Consider the following 18,423-nt stretch of genomic DNA (forward strand, 5'->3'; position numbering starts at 1 on the left):
AAATGTCTCTGAGATAAATTGAGTATTAATATGAATTCTACAAAATTATATTCATAAATTTAAATCAAAACTACGTATCAGAAACTATCGTTTAAGCAAAGATATATGATGAATAGAACACATTAATGTTAGTATAATTATTTTTATAAAAAATTAAATCATATTCATAACGGGCAAATCGTAAATTTTAACAAATTTCTTGAAATTATGCTGTCGTTATTTCTAGATATATAAAATTGTAATATAAAATTGAAGTTTTCTTCGAGAATACGATTCGAATCCTGAACTCAAACTGATCGTAATGTTTCTCACTCGACGAGCGCCAAAGCCTCTTCGGCTTCAGCTTTGAGCTCCTGGTAAGAGGTGGCAATCATTTCTTCAGAATACTGGTCCAGCTCGAGTTCAGTATTTACAGACACCTTCCCAGTGTAACTAACCGTCACCTGCAGGGAGAATCGTGGCTCATTTTTCGAAAACATGTTGGGCGTAATATCTTTATTATACGGTATAGATGAGCAATTAATATAATTGTAAAGGCAATGAAAGTGGGATTCTAATAACGATTACCCTCTTTAATTTATATCATAAAAACAGATGAGAGCTCTTACAGGGAAAGAAAAGAACACTCCCTTTGGTACACCATATTCTCCGTTGCTAGGTAACGCCATGGAGACATGTGCGCCCTGTAGAGTTCCATTTGTCCAATAAGTAAGATGGTCTGCTATAGCTTTTCCAGTCGACATTGTCGTCATTCCCCGTCGGTTTATAATCTCCTTGAACCTCGTTCTGACGATCTGAAATGGCATTATCACCATGGTTGATGTTGCCTGGCCTCACGTTCAACTTTGTCGGCCCTGGTTAATTTGCAGGACTCATAGTCATAAGTCTTGCAAAATAAAGTGTTAATATAAAATCATGGTCTGACTTGTGTGTTAGGGTACCTGGAGAAGTTCTCCTCTGGACCAGGACTCCTCTATAAGCTGCTTAACAGGTGTTAGGGTGTTAGTGGCTGGATCCAGGAGGGTAGCGTGAGACACATCAGGGTACATAGTGGAAGAGTGGTTACCCCAGACTACCACGTTCTTAATGTGCTCTGTATTGGCTCCTAGCTTTCTAGCTGCCTAGTGGGGAGATAAAGTTTATAGTTGGGGGTCGTTCACATATTGCGTAATCAATATTTTAACAATTTCCCCCTCCGCCCCACCCCCCCCCCCCCCCCCCTCCGTAATCAACCGTATTGGGGAGGTAGGAGAATTAGCTTTGGTTTTATATCTCACAGATTAATTCCCGTGTTGGAGATACTACAACTAGATTTTCAGAAAATTAAGGATGCCAAAAAGTCGCAGTCAAACACAAAAATAGTTGCTAGTTCTTTATTCCTCACTCCCGCTGAATCTAATTACTTCTTCTACGACATGTTCCCTAGAAGTAGTATTAGCTGAGCTTGGTAAATTATGAAAAAAGGCAATTTGCAATTGGATAGCTGGTGGGGGGGGGGGGGGGGGGGGGGTCCAACCCGATGTCCGATATGAGGGTTGATGAGGCCAAAATCGGAATCGGAAAAATCGGAAAATTGAGAAATTAACAGAATCGATCTCTAAAACCTCTCAGAAGTGATATAATTCAACCAGAACCCCTCCATATGCTATATTGTTATGAGAAAACGAACCAATTGGACATTCCAATAGTATGTTTTATGTGTTTTTCCACTGCAGGGGCGCTAGTATGCTCACTACTAGTTGGAGTTGTCATGTACTCCCAGACCCGAGTGCTTTGGCCTTTTAACGTGAGATTGATTGTTTCTGCTCATTAATTTTATCCCTGTTACTTGTTATTATGTATTAGTACAACAATAGGTACCGGGTTATATTTTGTGGTCCGGTCTTTAAACATACCATAATATCACTATTACACTGCACCTTAAATGTATAGTCAAGTACATTTGTATCGTAACACATGCTTGGCTGGGGGATCATGTTTTGTGTCCGTTCGGTGACCTATATTTTCAAAACGGACAAAAAGTAGGGCGAACAAAAACAGACAACTCCTCCTCCTTCTCATCAGTCCTCCTCCTCCTCTTAAGTCTTCCTCCTCCTCCTGAGTCCTCCTCCTCCTCAGTTCTCTTCAGTCCTCTTCCTGACTCCTCGTCCTCGTCCTCGTCCTTCTCCTCAGTCCTCCTCACCCTGCTCCTCAGTCCCCTCCTCCTCCTCAGTCCTACTCCCAGTCCTCCTCCTCCTCCTCCTCCTCCTCATTTCTCCTACTCATCCTCCTCCTCCTTCTCCTCCTCATCAGTCCTCCTGAGTCCTCCTCATAGTCGTCCTCCTCCTCGTCCTCCTCCACCTCCTGAGCCCTCATTTTGAGTCCTCCTCCTCATCCTCCTCCTCAGTCATCCTCCTCTTCCTCCTCAGTCCTCCCCAGACCTCCTCCACCTCATCCTCCTCCTTCTCCTCCTCATCAGTCCTCATCCTCTGTCCTCCTCATAATCGTCCTCATCATCATCCTTAGTCCTCCTTATCCTCCTCCTCAGTCCTCCCCCAGTCCTCCTCCTCATTCTCCTCCTTCTCCTCCAAGCCTCATCCTCCTCCTCCTTCTCCGCTTTCTTCTTCTCCTAATCAGTCCTCCTCCTCCTCGTCCTTAGTCCTCGTCCTCGTCCTCCTCAGTCTTCCTCCTCAGTCCTCCTCCTCATCATCCTCCTCCTCTTCCTCAACAGTCCTCCTCCTCCTCCTCAGTCTCCTCCTCCTCATCGTCCTCCTCAGTCCTCCTCCTCCTTCTCCTCATCAGTCCTCATCCTCAGTCCTACACTAGTCGTCCTCGTCCTTAGTCCTCTTCCTCCTCCTCTTCCTCCTCCTGAGTCCTCCTCATCCTCATCAGTCCTCCTCGTCAGTCCTTCTCCTCCTCTTCAGTCCTCCTCCTCCTCCTCTTCAGTCCTCCTTCTCCTTCTCCTCATTCTCCTACTCATAAGTCCTCCTCCTCAGTCCTCCTCTTCCTTCTCCTCCTCCTATTTCTCCTCCTTTTCCTCCTTCTCCTCCTACTCCTAAGTCCTCCTCCTCAGTCCTTCCCCAGTCCTCCTCCTCATCAGTCCTCCCCCGGTCCTCCTTTTCCTCATCATCCTCAGTCCTCCTCCTCATCGTCCTACTCAGTCCTCCCCCAGTCATCCTCCTCCTCAGTCCTCCCCAAGTCCTCCTCTTCCTCAGTCCTCCCCCAGTCCTCCTTCTTCTTATCCTCATCCTCATTCCTCCTCCTCAGTCCTCCTCCTCCTCCTTCTCCTTCTTATCAGTCCTCTTCCTCAGTCCTCTTCCTCAGTCCTCCTCCTCGTCCTCGCTCTCGTCCTCCTCCTCCTCCTCCCCGTCCTCAGTCCTCCTCCTCCCCCTCCTCATCAGTCCTCCTCCTCCTCTTCAGTCCTCCTCATGAGTCCTTCTCCTTATCCTCCTCCACCTCCTGAGTCATCCTCCTCCTCCTCCACATTCTCCTCCTTATCCTCCTCCTCCTCAGTCCTCCTCATGCTCCTCCTCATTCTCCTCCTTCTCCTCCTTATCCTCCTCATCCTCCTCAGTCCTCCTCCTCATCCTCCTCTTCCTTCTTCTCCTAATCAGTCCTCCTCCTCAGTCGTCCTCCTCCTCTTCCTTAACCCTTGTCCTCATCCTCCTAGTCCTCGTCCTTAGTCCTCGTCCTCCTTAGTCTTTCTCCTCAGTCCTCCTCCTCCTCCTCATGAGTCTCATCCTCCTCATCCTTCTCCTTAGTCCTCCTCCTCTTCCTCAGTCCTACTCCTCAGTCCTCCTCCTCTTCCTCATCCTCTTCAGTCCTCTTCCTCAGCTCTCATCTTCTTCCTCCTCAGTCTTCCTCCTCTTCAGTCCCCAGTCCTTCTCCTCCTCGTCAGTCCTCCTCCTCCTCCTCTTCAGTCCTTCTTCTCCTTCCCCTCATTCTCCTCCTACTCATAAGTCCTCCTCCTCAGGACCTCAGTCCTCCTCTTCCTTCTCCTCCTCCTATTTCTCCCCCTTTTCCTCCTTCTCCTCCTACTCCTAAGTCCTCCTCCTCAGTCCTTCCCCAGTCCTCCTCCTCATCAGTCCTCCCCCGGTCCTCCTTTTCCTCATCATCCTCAAGTAAAAGTGTTTGCTGATGACTCCAAGCTCCACAAAAACATTAGCTCCCCGTCCGACTGCAAATGTCTCCAGGAAGATCTCTGTGCAGTAGTGCGATGGGCAGTAGCAAACAACATGGAGCTAAACGAAAGTAAGTTCCAACTTCTCCAGCATGGTAAGAACCCTGAGCTAAAGAAACCCTACATTTTACCATCTGGTGCATCGATATCTTCTGATGATGTCGTGAAAGATCTCGGTGTGTATGTTGACAGTGATCTCTCCTGGCGTCAACACATCACAAGAAAGTCCTCTGAGGCAGCGAGCAAAGCTGGATGGGTACTGAGAACTTTCTCTACCAGAGACAAAGACACGATGATGATGCTCTTCAAGACATACGTCCGCTCTATTACCGAGTATTGTTGTGCTCTCTGGTCGCCTCACCTGCAGTGTGACATAATCATGATTGAGTCGATCCAACGCTCATTCACTGCGAAAATAGCAGGATACAAGCATCTTAGCTACTGGGAGCGCCTGAAGCAGCTTGATCTCTACTCCCTACAGCGCCGCCGCGAGAGGTACATGATCATCCTTGTCTGGAAAATTTACTACGGTGAGATTCCCAACAGTGTAAACATTTCTTTCCAACACTCTCAAAGAAGAGGAGTTACATGTCTTCGTCCTCTTGGCGGATCAAAATACAAAAGCATCAACACCATGAGGTTCCATTCTTTCCCTTCAGTGGCCTCTGCTTTGTATAACGTTGTGCCTCACGACATCAAGTCTATCCCAACCTTGCCAAAATTCAAGGCAGCACTTGATCGCTTTCTCCATACCGTCCCCGACACCCCTCCTACCCCTGGATATACAGGGGCAAATGGCAATTCAATCTTGGAATGGGCTGTGAGCAAGACATGATAACGGAGACACCGGTGGTGGAGACGCAAGATGTCTTGGCCTGGGCGTGCTAGTCCGAAACGAACCCAAGGTACCCAAGGTAAGGTAGGTCCTCCTCCTCATCGTCCTACTCAGTCCTCCCCCAGTCATCCTCCTCCTCAGTCCTCCCCAAGTCCTCCTCTTCCTCAGTCCTCCCCCAGTCCTCCTTCTCCTTATCCTCATCCTCATTCCTCCTCCTCAGTCCTCCTCCTCCTCCTTCTCCTTCTTATCAGTCCTCTTCCTCAGTCCTCCTCCTCGTCCTCGCTCTCGTCCTCCTCCTCCTCCCCGTCCTCAGTCCTCCTCCTCCTTCTCCTCATCAGTCCTCCTCCTCCTCTTCAGTCCTCCTCATGAGTCCTTCTCCTTATCCTCCTCCACCTCCTGAGTCATCCTCCTCCTCCTCCACATTCTCCTCCTTATCCTCCTCCTCCTCAGTCCTCCTCATGCTCCTCCTCATTCTCCTCCTTATCCTCCTCATCCTCCTCAGTCCTCCTCCTCATCCTCCTCTTCCTTCTTCTCCTAATCAGTCCTCCTCCTCAGTCGTCCTCCTCCTCTTCCTTAACCCTCGTCCTCATCCTCCTTGTCCTCGTCCATAGTCCTCGTCCTCCTTAGTCTTTCTCCTCAGTCCTCCTCCTCCTCCTCATGAGTCTCATCCTCCTCATCCTTCTCCTTAGTCCTCCTCCTCTTCCTCAGTCCTACTCCTCAGTCCTCCTCCTCTTCCTCATCCTCTTCAGTCCTCTTCCTCAGCTCTCATCTTCTTCCTCCTCAGTCTTCCTCCTCTTCAGTCCCCAGTCCTTCTCCTCCTCGTCAGTCCTCCTCCTCCTCCTCTTCAGTCCTCCTTCTCCTTCTCCTCATTCTCCTCCTACTCATAAGTCCTCCTCCTCAGGACCTCAGTCCTCCTCTTCCTTCTCCTCCTCCTATTTCTCCTCCTTTTCCTCCTTCTCCTCCTACTCCTAAGTCCTCCTCCTCAGTCCTTCCCCAGTCCTCCTCCTCATCAGTCCTCCCCCGGTCCTCCTTTTCCTCATCATCGTCAGTCCTCCTCCTCATCGTCCTACTCAGTCCTCCCCCAGTCATCCTCCTCCTCAGTCCTCCCCAAGTCCTCCTCTTCCTCGGTCCTCCCCCAGTCCTCCTTCTCTTATCCTCATCCTCATTCCTCCTCCTCAGTCCTCCTCCTCCTCCTTCTCCTTCTTATCAGTCCTCTTCCTCAGTCCTCCTCCTCGTCCTCGCTCTCGTCCTCCTCCTCCTCCCCGTCCTCAGTCCTCCTCCTCCTCCTCCTCATCAGTCCTCCTCCTCCTCTTCAGTCCTCCTCATGAGTCCTTCTCCTTATCCTCCTCCACCTCCTGAGTCATCCTCCTCCTCCTCCACATTCTCCTCCTTATCCTCCTCCTCCTCAGTCCTCCTTAGTCTTTCTCCTCAGTCCTCCTTAGTCCTCGTCCTCCTTAGTCTTTCTCCTCAGTCCTCCTCCTCCTCCTCATGAGTCTCATCCTCCTCATCCTTCTCCTTAGTCCTCCTCCTCTTCCTCAGTCCTACTCCTCAGTCCTCCTCCTCTTCCTCATCCTCCTCATCCTCTTCAGTCCTCTTCCTCAGCTCTCATCTTCTTCCTCCTCAGTCTTCCTCCTCTTCAGTCCCCAGTCCTCCTCCTACTCGTCAGTCCTCCTCCTCCTCCTCCTCGTCCTCATCCTCCTCGTCCTCCTCCTCCTCCTCAGTCCTCCTCCTCCTCTTCCTCAGTCCTCCTTCTCCTTCTCCTTCTTCTCCTCCTACTCCTAAGTCCTCCTCCTCCTCCTCCTTAGTCCTCCTCCTCCTTCTCCTCCTTTTCCTCCTTCTCCTCCTTCTCCTCCTACTCCTAAGTCCTCTCCTCCTCAGTCCTCCCCCAGTCCACCTCCTCATCAGTCCTCCGCCAGTCCTCCTTCTCCTCCTTCTCATCCTCAGTCCTCCTCCTCATCATCCTCCTCAGTCCTCCCTCAGTCCTCCTCCTCAGTCCTCCCTAAGTCCTCCTCTTCCTCAGTCCTCCCCCAGTCCTCCTTCTCCTCTTCATCATCAGTCCTCCTCCTCAGTCCTCGTCCTCGTCCTTCTCCTTCTTATCAGTCCTCCTCCTCAGTCTTCCTCCTCGTCCTCGCTCTCGTCCTCCTCCTCAGTCCTCCTCGTCCTTAGTCCTCCTCCTCCTCACCAATCAGCTGCTCCTCTTCCTCAGTCCTCCCTCTCCTCTTCAGTCCTCCTCCTCCTCAGTCCTCCTCCTCCTCAGTCCTCCTCGGTCCTTCTCCTCCTCCTCAGTCCTCCCCAGTCCTCCTCTTTCTCCTCAGTTTTCCTCCTTCTCCTCCTCCTCCTCCTCAGTTCTCCTCCTCACCCTCCTTCTCCTTCTCCTCTTCCTTCTCCTCCTAATCAGTCCTCCTCCTCAGTCGTCCTCCTCCTCGTCCTTAGTCATCGTCCTCATCCTCATCGTCCTTAGTCCTCGTCCTCATCCTCCAAGTCCTTGTCCTTAGTCCTCGTCCTCATCCTCCTAGTCCTCGTCCTGGTCCTCCTCTGTCCTCCTCAGTCCTCCTTCTCCTCAGTCCTCAGTCCTCCTCCTCAGTCCTCTTCCTCCTCATCAGTCCTCCCCCAGTCCTCCTTCTCCTCCTCGTCATCCTCAGTCCTCCTCCTCCTTCTTATCAGTCCTCCTCCTCAGTCCTCGTCCTCGCTCTCGTCCTCCTCCTCAGTCCTCGTCGTCCTTAGCCCTCGCGTTCTCTTAGTCCTCCTCCTCCCCGTCCTCAGTCCTCCTCTTGAAATGGGTAGCACGGTCAATGGTCATTAACCGTGCTACCCATTTCTGCAGATAGCCTGTTACAAATTGTGGAGACAATTTAAATCAAAAGTTACTAAAGCGTTCTCTATTTGTTACGATTGCTATTACCAACCGTACCTCTTTCAATTGTGGACCGGGGTGGATGTTTCTGTCAAACAAGAGTTGATACGACAGTGTGTTGTTTTTCGGACGAAACGATTCTTGTTTGGAACTAGAAACCATTTTGGGGTTCTGGGACCACCACCAATCGATTTCTTGTCATATTTAAGTACAGAAATAGCTACCTATATCGCCTAGAAACCTCAGAGGAAAGATTTAAATTTTCCCGATTTTTCCGATATGAGGGTTGATGAGGCCAAAATCGGAATCGGAATGATCGGAATGATCGGGTTGGACCCCCCCCCCCCCCCCCCCCCCAGCTGGTGTTCCATAATAACTCTAATCTCATGTCTGTTTAAAGGGATCTATATCTACAATCTAACTTTGGATTTACCTGAGCAACAGTTCTGTTGTGATCCAGCATGGATAGTCCTGTAAATTGGGACGGACATATTGAAGGAGCATATTTCATGGTTATCAGAGCATTTGTGTTGCAAGGATTCGCTACGACCAAAACTTTGATTGATCGCTTGGCAACCTTTTCTAAAGCTTCCCCAGTTTCTTTGAAGATCTTGGCGTTGGCTCGGAGGAGATCTGTTCGTTCTATACCCGGGAGATGGGGCATTGAAGCTATTAGGATAGCGATGTCAGCGTCGGCAAATGCTTCCAGTGGTGATGTTGTGATTACGCAATCTGAACGATAAAGTCAATTAAGGTAGGAAAATGGAATCGCTTTCATTATTCATCAGCTGAGCCTTGCAGACGCAGTTTGTGAATAGTTCTAAAGGTTTAAAGCCTAAAATTAATGAGCTATTGCAACTTCGACATTCCAGGTCAAAACAGGAGTGAGCCATCTAGAGGGGACGATTTTTAAAAGCCGCCATATTTTTGTGTTATCTTTGATTTTGAAAGTGTTATTTCTCTCGTCAAATTTGGAATCATCAATGATTAACTCCGGCCGCCAGCTATATTAATTGTTAAATGAAATATACCTAAAACAACGTGGCTAGCAAGATCCTCGATCTCAAGGGCTATACCATAGAGTGCATCTTTACTTTTCTCTATGTCTAGCAGGTGCAAGATCAGCATCTGAATAGAGGCAACGGTTCTTCATTTATTAGGTTAAATCAACGTATTTCTAGCAATAGATCTGAATACCGGTTGGGAGGTGAACCGTATTTTCTTTAAGCGTGACGGTGATTTACCAATCACATTCACGTTGACCATTCAAAACCCAGAAGCACTGTCACGTGTCGAAATGAACATGATTCACCTAGCTCCCCAATAACATCCAAACCTATATCTTGCTTAACACTGAATTAATCCAACTGTCAACCAAAATGATATCAATAACATTAACAAGTAACGCCAAGGATACTGTGGTTGTATATAACAAATATTTCATGAAAAATATGAACAAATTTATTGTCTCGCAGATAAAAAGGTTTAAAGGTCTAAATCTTACCTGATCATGACCAAACACATCCCCTTTAGACAGGGTCTGAATTAGTGAGTAAGCTATTCTTCCAGCAGCCCCAGTGATGCAGATCTTCAGCGGATCCTGTAATTGGTAATTGGGTATCATTAAATAGTCGTTTTCTGTAAGTGTAATTCATGTCGTGGCTGCGCGAATGACGAAACTGTGCACGACATGGATTACAGAACGCAGAACTATGCACGAAATTGAGCACGACACGATCACTAGAAACTGTGCACGTCGCACGAATCTGCTATTGAAGGAAACTGTGCAATTCGACTACAAAATATTACACAACGAGAAATTGACCCGATATGACACATGGCACGAAAAGTTATTAAGCTGTACTTGTTTTGCACTAATGTTTCTACAGTCTACTTGCTACTCTTGATTTTTAATAACATTTCTAAATCTATACTTGCTCTAAAATAAGTCGTCGCTTCTGTCGTTACGTGTGACGTGGGTGGTACCTGTGTGCTGACAAATGACGAAAGGGGACAAAAATCTGCACAACTATCGAGTACTTTCAATCGCCAAAAGACAACCAGATCAACATTTGAACATGTTAATATATAATTGATAAAATTTGTCCGATGGTTATCAAAAAATCATCAATCATTCGAAAATACAAGGATTTTAAAACTTTTCGGCTGTAAAACCGTAAAAACCGAAGTCACGTGATACATGATAAAGTACGCTGTAGAATGAATTAGTAATAGTAAAAGTAATTTCGACGATCTATTTTATGAGAATTATATATTGCTACTGGATGCAATAATGTGCATATCCATTTATCAATTACCCCGTATTAAACTTACTTTAATATTTCTGCCGACTGATGGAGGAGCCATCTTTAGTTCAGTTGAACTATTGTACTTGTAGAGTCTATATTTTTTTGGAGAGAACGGTTTAAGTGTTGTTTACTCGATCTACAGTCTACACTGAACAAAATTACTTGTATCACATTTTACCAAAACCCATAATCATGGGTAGAGTGGACCGCTGCCAGTGTCTCTCTTTCCCAAACAAAAGGAAATGATATTAATTTGATTGACCGTTCTCAAATGCAAAATGATACCGAGAATGAAATCGGTCGCTCGCTTTTCCCATTTATTCACGGCTTACGAATTGTAATAATTTTCGATTGATTACATGTCAATCAGATGCTGTAAAAATCTCTTTGGGTTGCGTTCGGGTCGATACCTAGTATTTCGGGGTAAGGGTGGTAGTTATTACTTATTGCATTAGCTGAAGTTTATTGAATCTTTATTGCCGAGTACAGCTGCCTTTGGGTAGTTCTTCTTAATCTATTACAATTGTAAATGAATGGGAAAAGCGAGCGACCGATTTCATTCTCGGTATCATTTTGCATTTGAGAACGGTCAATCAAATTAATATCATTTCCTTTTGTTTGGGAAAGAGAGACACTGGCAGCGGTCCACTCTACCCATGATTATGGGTTTTGGTAAAATATCATCTCTTTTTGATTATAATGTCAGGGTACTTTATAAAGTCGAAATATAAACTGATATCTTCATTATAATAAGGAGGAAGTTTCAACGATTTCGAAATTTTTCCTTTAAAAACATTTCCTTGTGTTTAGGTAAGCATATCGGTCCATCACTGACTGAATATACCACTTAATACTCATTCAAGTTGACATTAAATTCATATATAATGACATTAAACTGTCGTGGCAAAGCAGAATTTGTTGGAAATCACGAATGAGCAAAATTCTCACCTTTCGCACGTGCAAACTTTGAGCGGACGTTGCATGCGCATCCAATATTGAATCGCCGTAAATTTTTGCATGTAATTGTTTTATATATAGCTTGATAAGCATGCAAAGTTTCAAAGTATTTCAAGAAGAACTGTAATCACAACGGCACTCTAAAGTTGACAGAAAATGACGAAAACAGCAATTTTCAGTGATTTTAGCAATTTTCTATCAATTTGGGCGTGTCCCCACGTGTGCAACTTTTCGATTTTCAACTTTAAAACTAGCCTAATGCACAATTTATACCTATAGGAAGCAGAACTGAGCTCCACAACCCAAGGCATGGCCCAACACCAAAGAATACTAAATCGCAAAATTGACGTTTTTATAAAATAATTCTTCAAAAAAGCACAAACTTCAATGACAAATATTTTTATGAAGGAGCAAGCTAGAAAAACTTTCCGGTAGATTTTCAGAATGCTTGAACAATTATCTAAGATGAAAATTTCCTCAGATTTTGAATAAAATTACTCCTTAATGGGTTAAAATTAATTTTAAAAGTTATTACTTTGTCAAAAATCAAGTTTTAAAAACGGTTAACTTGATGACGTCATCAAGGGGTGTTAATGACGTCAAATAAATTTTTTATACAATGTAAACTAAAGTGTAAACAATTATTTGCAAGACCTGTGGTCGGAAATGGCTGTATCTTTTATACTTTTGAATCTATGGACACTTAAATACAGGCTACAATTGACTGGCAAAGCGTCTATCCCTGAATATATATGTATATCTGTATGTATATCTGTATATGTCCCGACAATCTGTCGTAAAACATTGTCATACGTTGTATGACCCGCCGCGCACGAAGTGCGCGGCTCCCCCTGTAGCGTCGAAGACGCTACAGTGAAGCGGCAGTGGGGGTCACCGCGTGATACAAGTAAAACAGGAGTTCTAGAAAACCCATTTCCCGATGCTCCTGAAACCTGAAACTTTTTTTGCAGTCAATTTGGTCAACGTCTAGACGCCCTGAAAAATTTCAGATCTCTAACTCAATTTTAACATGGTTTTTAGGGCACCTGAATATGGCGATTTTGGGTTTTTAACCGAATTTCGTATAACAGTGCTGGCGAGTATTTTATGCAAATTTCTAAAAAATCTGAACATAACTATTTTTTATTCCTGTCATCTTTGACATCAAATTAGAATGTTTTGAACTAAAAATAAATCTGCTGAACGACTTCCGATGAGTCTTAATGCCTGGAAAACTCCTGCCGGAGGCGGCGGCCTTCGGCCGCCGCCTCCGGCCGGAGTGCACGCTTCGCGTGCACAAAAGAGGCTTGTAACGTGTACCAAAGGGGGTATAATAGTAAAAGGGGTATAATAGTAAAGGGGGTATAATAGTAAAGGGGGTATAATAGTAAATGGGGAACATAGTATACCCACAATAAATGCAACGGTCGTGCTTGCCAGCACTGTGATCGTGACCCCCACGGTCGTTTCACTATATAACCCCTGTAGAGTTTCTACGATACAGGGGGAGCCGCGCACTCGTGCGCGGCGGGTCATACAACTACAAGGTATGACAAAAAATTACTAGACGTGACTTAGAGCTAAGAGCACAGCGAAGTGCCACTCTGTGCAACTGCAACACAATTCAATTCATGTTACTCCTGAGACTAAGTCTAAAGTATATAATAGTCAAACACTGCGACAGGACGGAACCTTCATGATCCACCACTGCAAACATATTAATATTATTACGTTAATGGCAATGCTATGGGGTCGTTCACATATTACGTAATCAGCTGAGGGGGGGGGTTCCGAATGATTACGCTAGTGTAAATTTAACACAATAGCTATGTGTAAACTGATTACGGAGGGGGGGGGGGGGTAAAAATGTTCCAAAAAAGTATTACGTAATATGTGATCGAACGACCCCTATGATGAAATGTTATATGACTATGAGACTTAGAGATTTGCTACCAACACAACCGCTGCTCTCTTGTAATGCAGAAAATTAATTAATTTACCACCAGAGGTCTACACCTGAAGACTCCTATGTTCTAGATTCTAGAAATTGTAGAAGATTCCCTTTTGGTATAATATGAGACAAAAAACATTTTACTATGAAGAAATGTTATAGGAGAGAGCAAGAGATTCACAACAAGAGATTCACAACAAGAGATTTACAACCAACACAGCTGCTGCTCTGTATCTAAGGGAATGAATTGATATAGCCACCGAGATCTATTGATCTGTAGAATTCAAGAAATTCTAGAAGATTCTACACTAATAATAACTAATTCGGTATAATATGAGTCTAATATGGACGTCATCTCTTGATGTTCACTAGGAATATAGAATAATTGTTCGATTGCATATTAATGCATATTAAAATTTAAGTCTGGCTTATGTTTAGATAATAATACAATTGATTAATAATACAATTGATAAATGATTGTTGTCGAACTGCCAAGTGCCATTCTTAGTGAGTTAGGGCACAAAAAAGCGCCACACTGTACAACATAAATCAGTTGTTACTCTGTTAAATTTAAGTGCAGGTTTGGTTCGCTTGCGCGGTTCCAATTATATTATTAAAATACACATGCAAGCAAACCGAATCTGCGCAAAAATCGAGCAGCTTAACTCCTAAGATTAAAGTATAGATCAAACACAGCGAAAATTGATGAACCACGGCTGCAAACATGTAAGGTTAATGCCATGAAGAAATGTCATATGTGACTTAGAGCGTAAGATTTGAACAACATCACAGCTGCTGCTCTCTTATGAGAGAGAACGAATTAATATACCCTTAGAGGTCTATTTCCAGAAGTTCTAGAAGCTTCTACACTAGTCTGAGTAGTCCTAATGTGGCATAATATTACATATGACTAATACGTATATTCTATGTACACTAAAACATTGAATTATATACTAGAACACTATACACTTATCTAATAAATAATATGAATCACGTAGTTTCTAAATGTTTACAAGAATAGGATAATTTTTGCATATCTATATTCAATATTGTATATTTGGGCATTCATTTTATGCCTGACTCTGCATAACCTTTGCTAAAATTTCGAATCATTACTGCGGTTCATATTACTTGTTAAGTTATAATACATTTCCAACATAAGCTTAAATTTAACGTACTTACAGTTGCCAGAAACTTATCCCACTATTAATACATTGTAGATTATAAATATTTGTGTCAAAATATCATTTGGATAAAATTCCCCAAAAATCACTACAAATCTTTAGTTTGGCGAAGTTCAAGGTAAATCCTAGATCACTTTAATCGGTAACCAGGTTGCCCCAGAAAGGTATTGACAGTTCGTACCCCTTGTAGGAATCCACCCTTAGCTTCCAGGCAGGTTGATGGAGACTGATATGATATATACTGCCACACAGGTGACGGTAGCGATCCTTAAGAAAACTACTTTTATACTTTTATGTTGAATGAACATAAATTGGACATATAAAATTTGAACGGCCGCAGGACAGACAAAGTGAGAAGTGATTGTATTTGGTAAATATTACTCTACTCATGATTGTTAAATGTCATGTAACTTCTTATCAGATAAGCCAGCATTACATGGCTGTATGATTTAAGTAAAATTGAATTTTCTGGAGGGTAAGAAATTCTTTACTGAACTGAGAGAAATTGAGAAATAAAACAATTTATATTCCAATGCTGGTATCTGAAATTCTTATTAGTTGAATGATATAGTGAAAATAACAATTTACGACATTACACATAGCACCTTATCAACTCAATTCCTCAATAAAACATTATCAATTAAGCTGATTACTCCATTCTAAATCCTCATTAGCATTGAATGTATTGGCATGTAGGACTGCAAGTCTCATATTTCATTAAAAATGAGCATGTTAACACACGATTAGGTCAAAAGATTGTCCTACCCTGCAATTGGAGAGCAAATGTATTATATAAAATCAATACCGCAAGAAATGGTATTAGTAATTGTTTTTCCCACTAATATGTAAATGAAGAAGTTGCCATAAAACCAAGTATAATCAGCTACTTCATATTATCACTAAGCTAAATCTGGTAGTCACAAAAAAGAATACTGACGATCTGAAAGATCGTTGTTGACGATGTTTCTGACGGGGCCTTTTTCATTCAAAAAGGTAACCTTTTTGTTTTTACAGTACCAGCGATACCAAATTAACTAAACTATAGAAAAGTTAAAAACGATTTGATTGTTTTCGTGAATCGGATCCATATTTGGGTCGAATTTCAATCTTAGTCAAAATATCGTGTTGAAATTCTGCTATTAACACTGAATCCCAATTGCCCAATATACTATGAATATCCCTATAGTTGGAAATCAAAATAAAGCTTGAAAAATATCAGTACTAGGTACTTCGCAAATAATTAACAGTCAAATTTGAGGGAATTTTCTCAGAAAATGTGATACATTATCTGGAAAACATGTTAAATCAATATATACGTCGGACTAACAATTTTCATTACTTTCCATCATGAACAAAAAATAGCAGAAAGTATAGACTTAAATGATAAACTGATATTTAATTTCCCTGTTAACTGAAACTCACTGCAAAATTCAAAATCCAGGAAACATATTTATATCAGAATTTCTGTCTTCCTAGACTGGATAACTTAGATTTGTTAACGTACAAACAAAATAGCCTCATATTACATCAGATGTAAACTATGTAAAAAACACGAAGGAATATCAATAAAAATCAACTTTTGATTGACTTAAAATCCTAAAAACTTAGACAAGAAATAAATATATATTTAACATCAAATACATAGTACCATACCATACTCACTAAAAAGCCCAGCCTTGTTTCGAATTTGGACGCAGCCCCTGGCAAAAATGTACAACGCATATAATCTTCAGATAAACTTCTATCGAAATATTTATTTGAATAATAGTTCAGGTAAATAGTCATTACGGACGTAGTGGAGGGTTGGATTGGTGCCAAGCTCAGGTCGCTCTCAAATCTCCCAATAAGTAACCGACACTTGTCACCACAACATTAGCTGATTCCAATATTTTTAATTAAGACTCATATAATCTGCAATTGCTGCATAATTAATTGGATATTATATTCAATTGCTGATTGTTATTGCTATTGTTTGATTATACTGTAAAAATAACCGATTTTTAAAATCAAATTGATTGTTTTGTTAAGAATGATGTCGTTCTATCATTGTTTTATTGCAGTTACCGATTAAGTGTGGCTACTCCAAATAAAAATATTTTTATCCTTCAATCCGTGTTTGTTGAAATTCGCGATTTCGGATTCATTGTGTGAGCTGGGGTCACACGATTACGCCAGTTGCTACGTCTTACGAAACGCCGAAGATTAAGGCTTCTAACATAAAATTGCTGTTTGAATTACTATAATATATTAGAAAACTAAGCATTAGAACAACTCAGTTGTCGATATGTCGAAGAGGTCCAAAAGTCCTTCCTCGTGGTCCATAGAGAAATAGTAGTCATGGTCCATTGGGGTAGGAGATATGGGAAATAGGGCTCGTAAATCTGAGAGAATTTTAGAGTTAGAACAGTCTGGTAGCAACTACCTTACTCGGGAATATTATGACTGGGATAAAGTGGTGGGTTTTGGAAAATTCCGCCATATTTTTCCCGGTCATTAATTTTCCCAGTCATAAATTAACCCGCTATAATGTTCCTGAGTAAGGTAAACTAATAGTAATACATTTTGATGCTTGGTGGGTTTTGGAAAATTCCACCATATTTTTCCCGGTCATTTATTTTCCCAGTCATAAATTAACCCGCTATAATATTCCCGAGTAAGGTAGTAGCTTTTTCAACAAGTGGACAGCGTGGAAAATGACAAATTCCATTCGCATATTACCTACAAGTCAACAGAATATGTTTTGTGTAACACAATACACAGTAGTGCACAGCACTACATACATTCAATACACATCTAATTAGCGGTTAAAAACGTGTGTACTTACCAGTGTGTTCTTTCCGAACGTCGCCGCAATACGGAATCGGTTCTGAAAGGGGAGAGTGTAATGAACCAATTAAAAGCGCCCTGTGTAGCCTCACGGGGAATTTGTGCCAGCCTCCAAGGTTACTGGAAGAGCGCCAGAACAGTAAATATGTGACACCACCCACAACATCATTAGCAATACTATTGTTTAAAAGATGGACTTCTCAATCAGGTAGTGTGTGTTTCACTGATGTTCGGACAATCGCCTGAGCATGTCGTTTCGTGATGCAGCGCAGTGTACACGGCGTTTTAAACCCATATCGGAAAAAATTCAAAAAATGCTTTCGGCTGACTGACAGTAGATGATTACGGGCCGTTGAAATGTCTTCGCGCGTTACATGACTGTGATTTAGCGCGCGATATTCAAAACATAATTTCTAGACTACTAGACAACACAAAACGGGTAACCAAGCTAGTTGCACACTACCATCCAAAAATGATATCTTAATCTAAAGGAGTCCATGTTAAAGATTGAATGAACAACTGCATCATGATGTTGACCATGATCGCAAGTATCATTGCACCAGTTTCGGCGGAGTTTCGTCAACGAAAAGCGCGCGCATTTTACGCGCGCAAAATTAAAATTGTAACTCAGTACACCGATTTAACGAGCCAAGGGAGCCTGCGACTAATAAATAAGATTTCCATGTTAAACAGTGATTAATAACAAGTACGGCTACTAGCCAGTAAGTGGAATAAGGCTGCAGTATCCGACAGGGGTCTGATCGGACCTAATTCTACACGATATCCTGCCAACGAACATAAGTAAAGCGATATCTTACCGTAAGGTTTAATTCGATTACTATCAAGAATTACATCTTTTGATATCTCCATCTGCACTGTATCAACGTCTGATCGCTTTCGTTTCCTAACCTCTTCTTTAATAGTCTGATTGAATATGTCGAGGTAAGTGACATTTTTTAAATGATTAAATTACATAACAGTAAATCTTCAAATGTTACATATTTGGCTAATTAAAAAGAATATTTAAAAATACATAAGTTTAGATTTTTGATAGAAAAATACAATAGTTACGTAATGGTTCGAAATATTTTAATAATACAAACGTGTTATTTTAATTTTAGATGGGTTCATTTTCAAACATTCAAATTTTCCAGGTATGTGTAACTTGAAAAATGTGCTAAATTCCTTAACTTAATCAAGTTTAAGTCTCCAAGCTTAGCATATTGTTTTATATTCGCACTTCTTCCAATTTGGTATAGCTAACGAATTTTATTTTAAAATTCGATACTCTTCATAACAAGTCCCTTATTGTATTGATAAACTGATTATGAGATAATCTGCATTACCT

The 18,423-nt window shown here is 42.5% G+C and overlaps 2 protein-coding genes across 3 annotated transcripts in view; both read right to left on the bottom strand.

The window, feature by feature from the left end:
* Positions 1–19: 19 nt before the first annotated feature.
* LOC134812811 (malate dehydrogenase-like) lies at positions 20–10,256 on the bottom strand. The gene is made up of 7 exons (XM_063820385.1): positions 10,183–10,256; positions 9,353–9,448; positions 8,880–8,976; positions 8,282–8,580; positions 942–1,121; positions 609–794; positions 20–443 (listed from the first exon to the last, which is right to left on the bottom strand). Exons 1-7 carry the CDS (start codon positions 10,213–10,215, stop codon positions 309–311), a joined length of 1,026 nt encoding a protein of 341 aa, XP_063676455.1. The 5' UTR covers positions 10,216–10,256; the 3' UTR covers positions 20–308.
* Positions 10,257–15,799: 5,543 nt separating this feature from the next.
* Positions 15,800–18,423, bottom strand: part of LOC134823555 (transcription factor E2F5-like) — a 36,627-nt gene continuing 34,003 nt past the window's right edge. For both annotated transcript variants that reach the window (XM_063835088.1, XM_063835080.1), the window contains exons 10-12: positions 17,894–17,999; positions 17,074–17,115; positions 15,800–16,630 (exon numbers count right to left, since the gene is read on the bottom strand). In XM_063835088.1, the coding sequence (XP_063691158.1) occupies positions 16,512–16,630; positions 17,074–17,115; positions 17,894–17,999 (267 nt within the window). In that variant the 3' untranslated portion in view covers positions 15,800–16,511. The remainder of the gene's footprint in view (positions 16,631–17,073; positions 17,116–17,893; positions 18,000–18,423) is intronic.

This window comes from Bolinopsis microptera, chromosome 1, assembly GCF_026151205.1.
Source record: "Bolinopsis microptera isolate Bmic1 chromosome 1, MBARI_Bmic_1.0, whole genome shotgun sequence".
In the NCBI taxonomy this organism is placed as follows: Eukaryota; Metazoa; Ctenophora; class Tentaculata; order Lobata; family Bolinopsidae; genus Bolinopsis; species Bolinopsis microptera.

Excerpts from the sequence above, each read along its gene's own strand:
- LOC134812811 (XM_063820385.1), bottom strand. The coding sequence starts at position 10,215 with ATGGCTCCTCCATCAGTCGGCAGAAATATTAAA. Across the intron at positions 795-941 it reads CCAGAGGAGAACTTCTCCAG|ATCGTCAGAACGAGGTTCAA; the intron begins GTACCCTAACAC and ends ATGCCATTTCAG. Across the intron at positions 444-608 it reads GAGTGTTCTTTTCTTTCCCT|GTGACGGTTAGTTACACTGG; the intron begins GTAAGAGCTCTC and ends TTCTCCCTGCAG.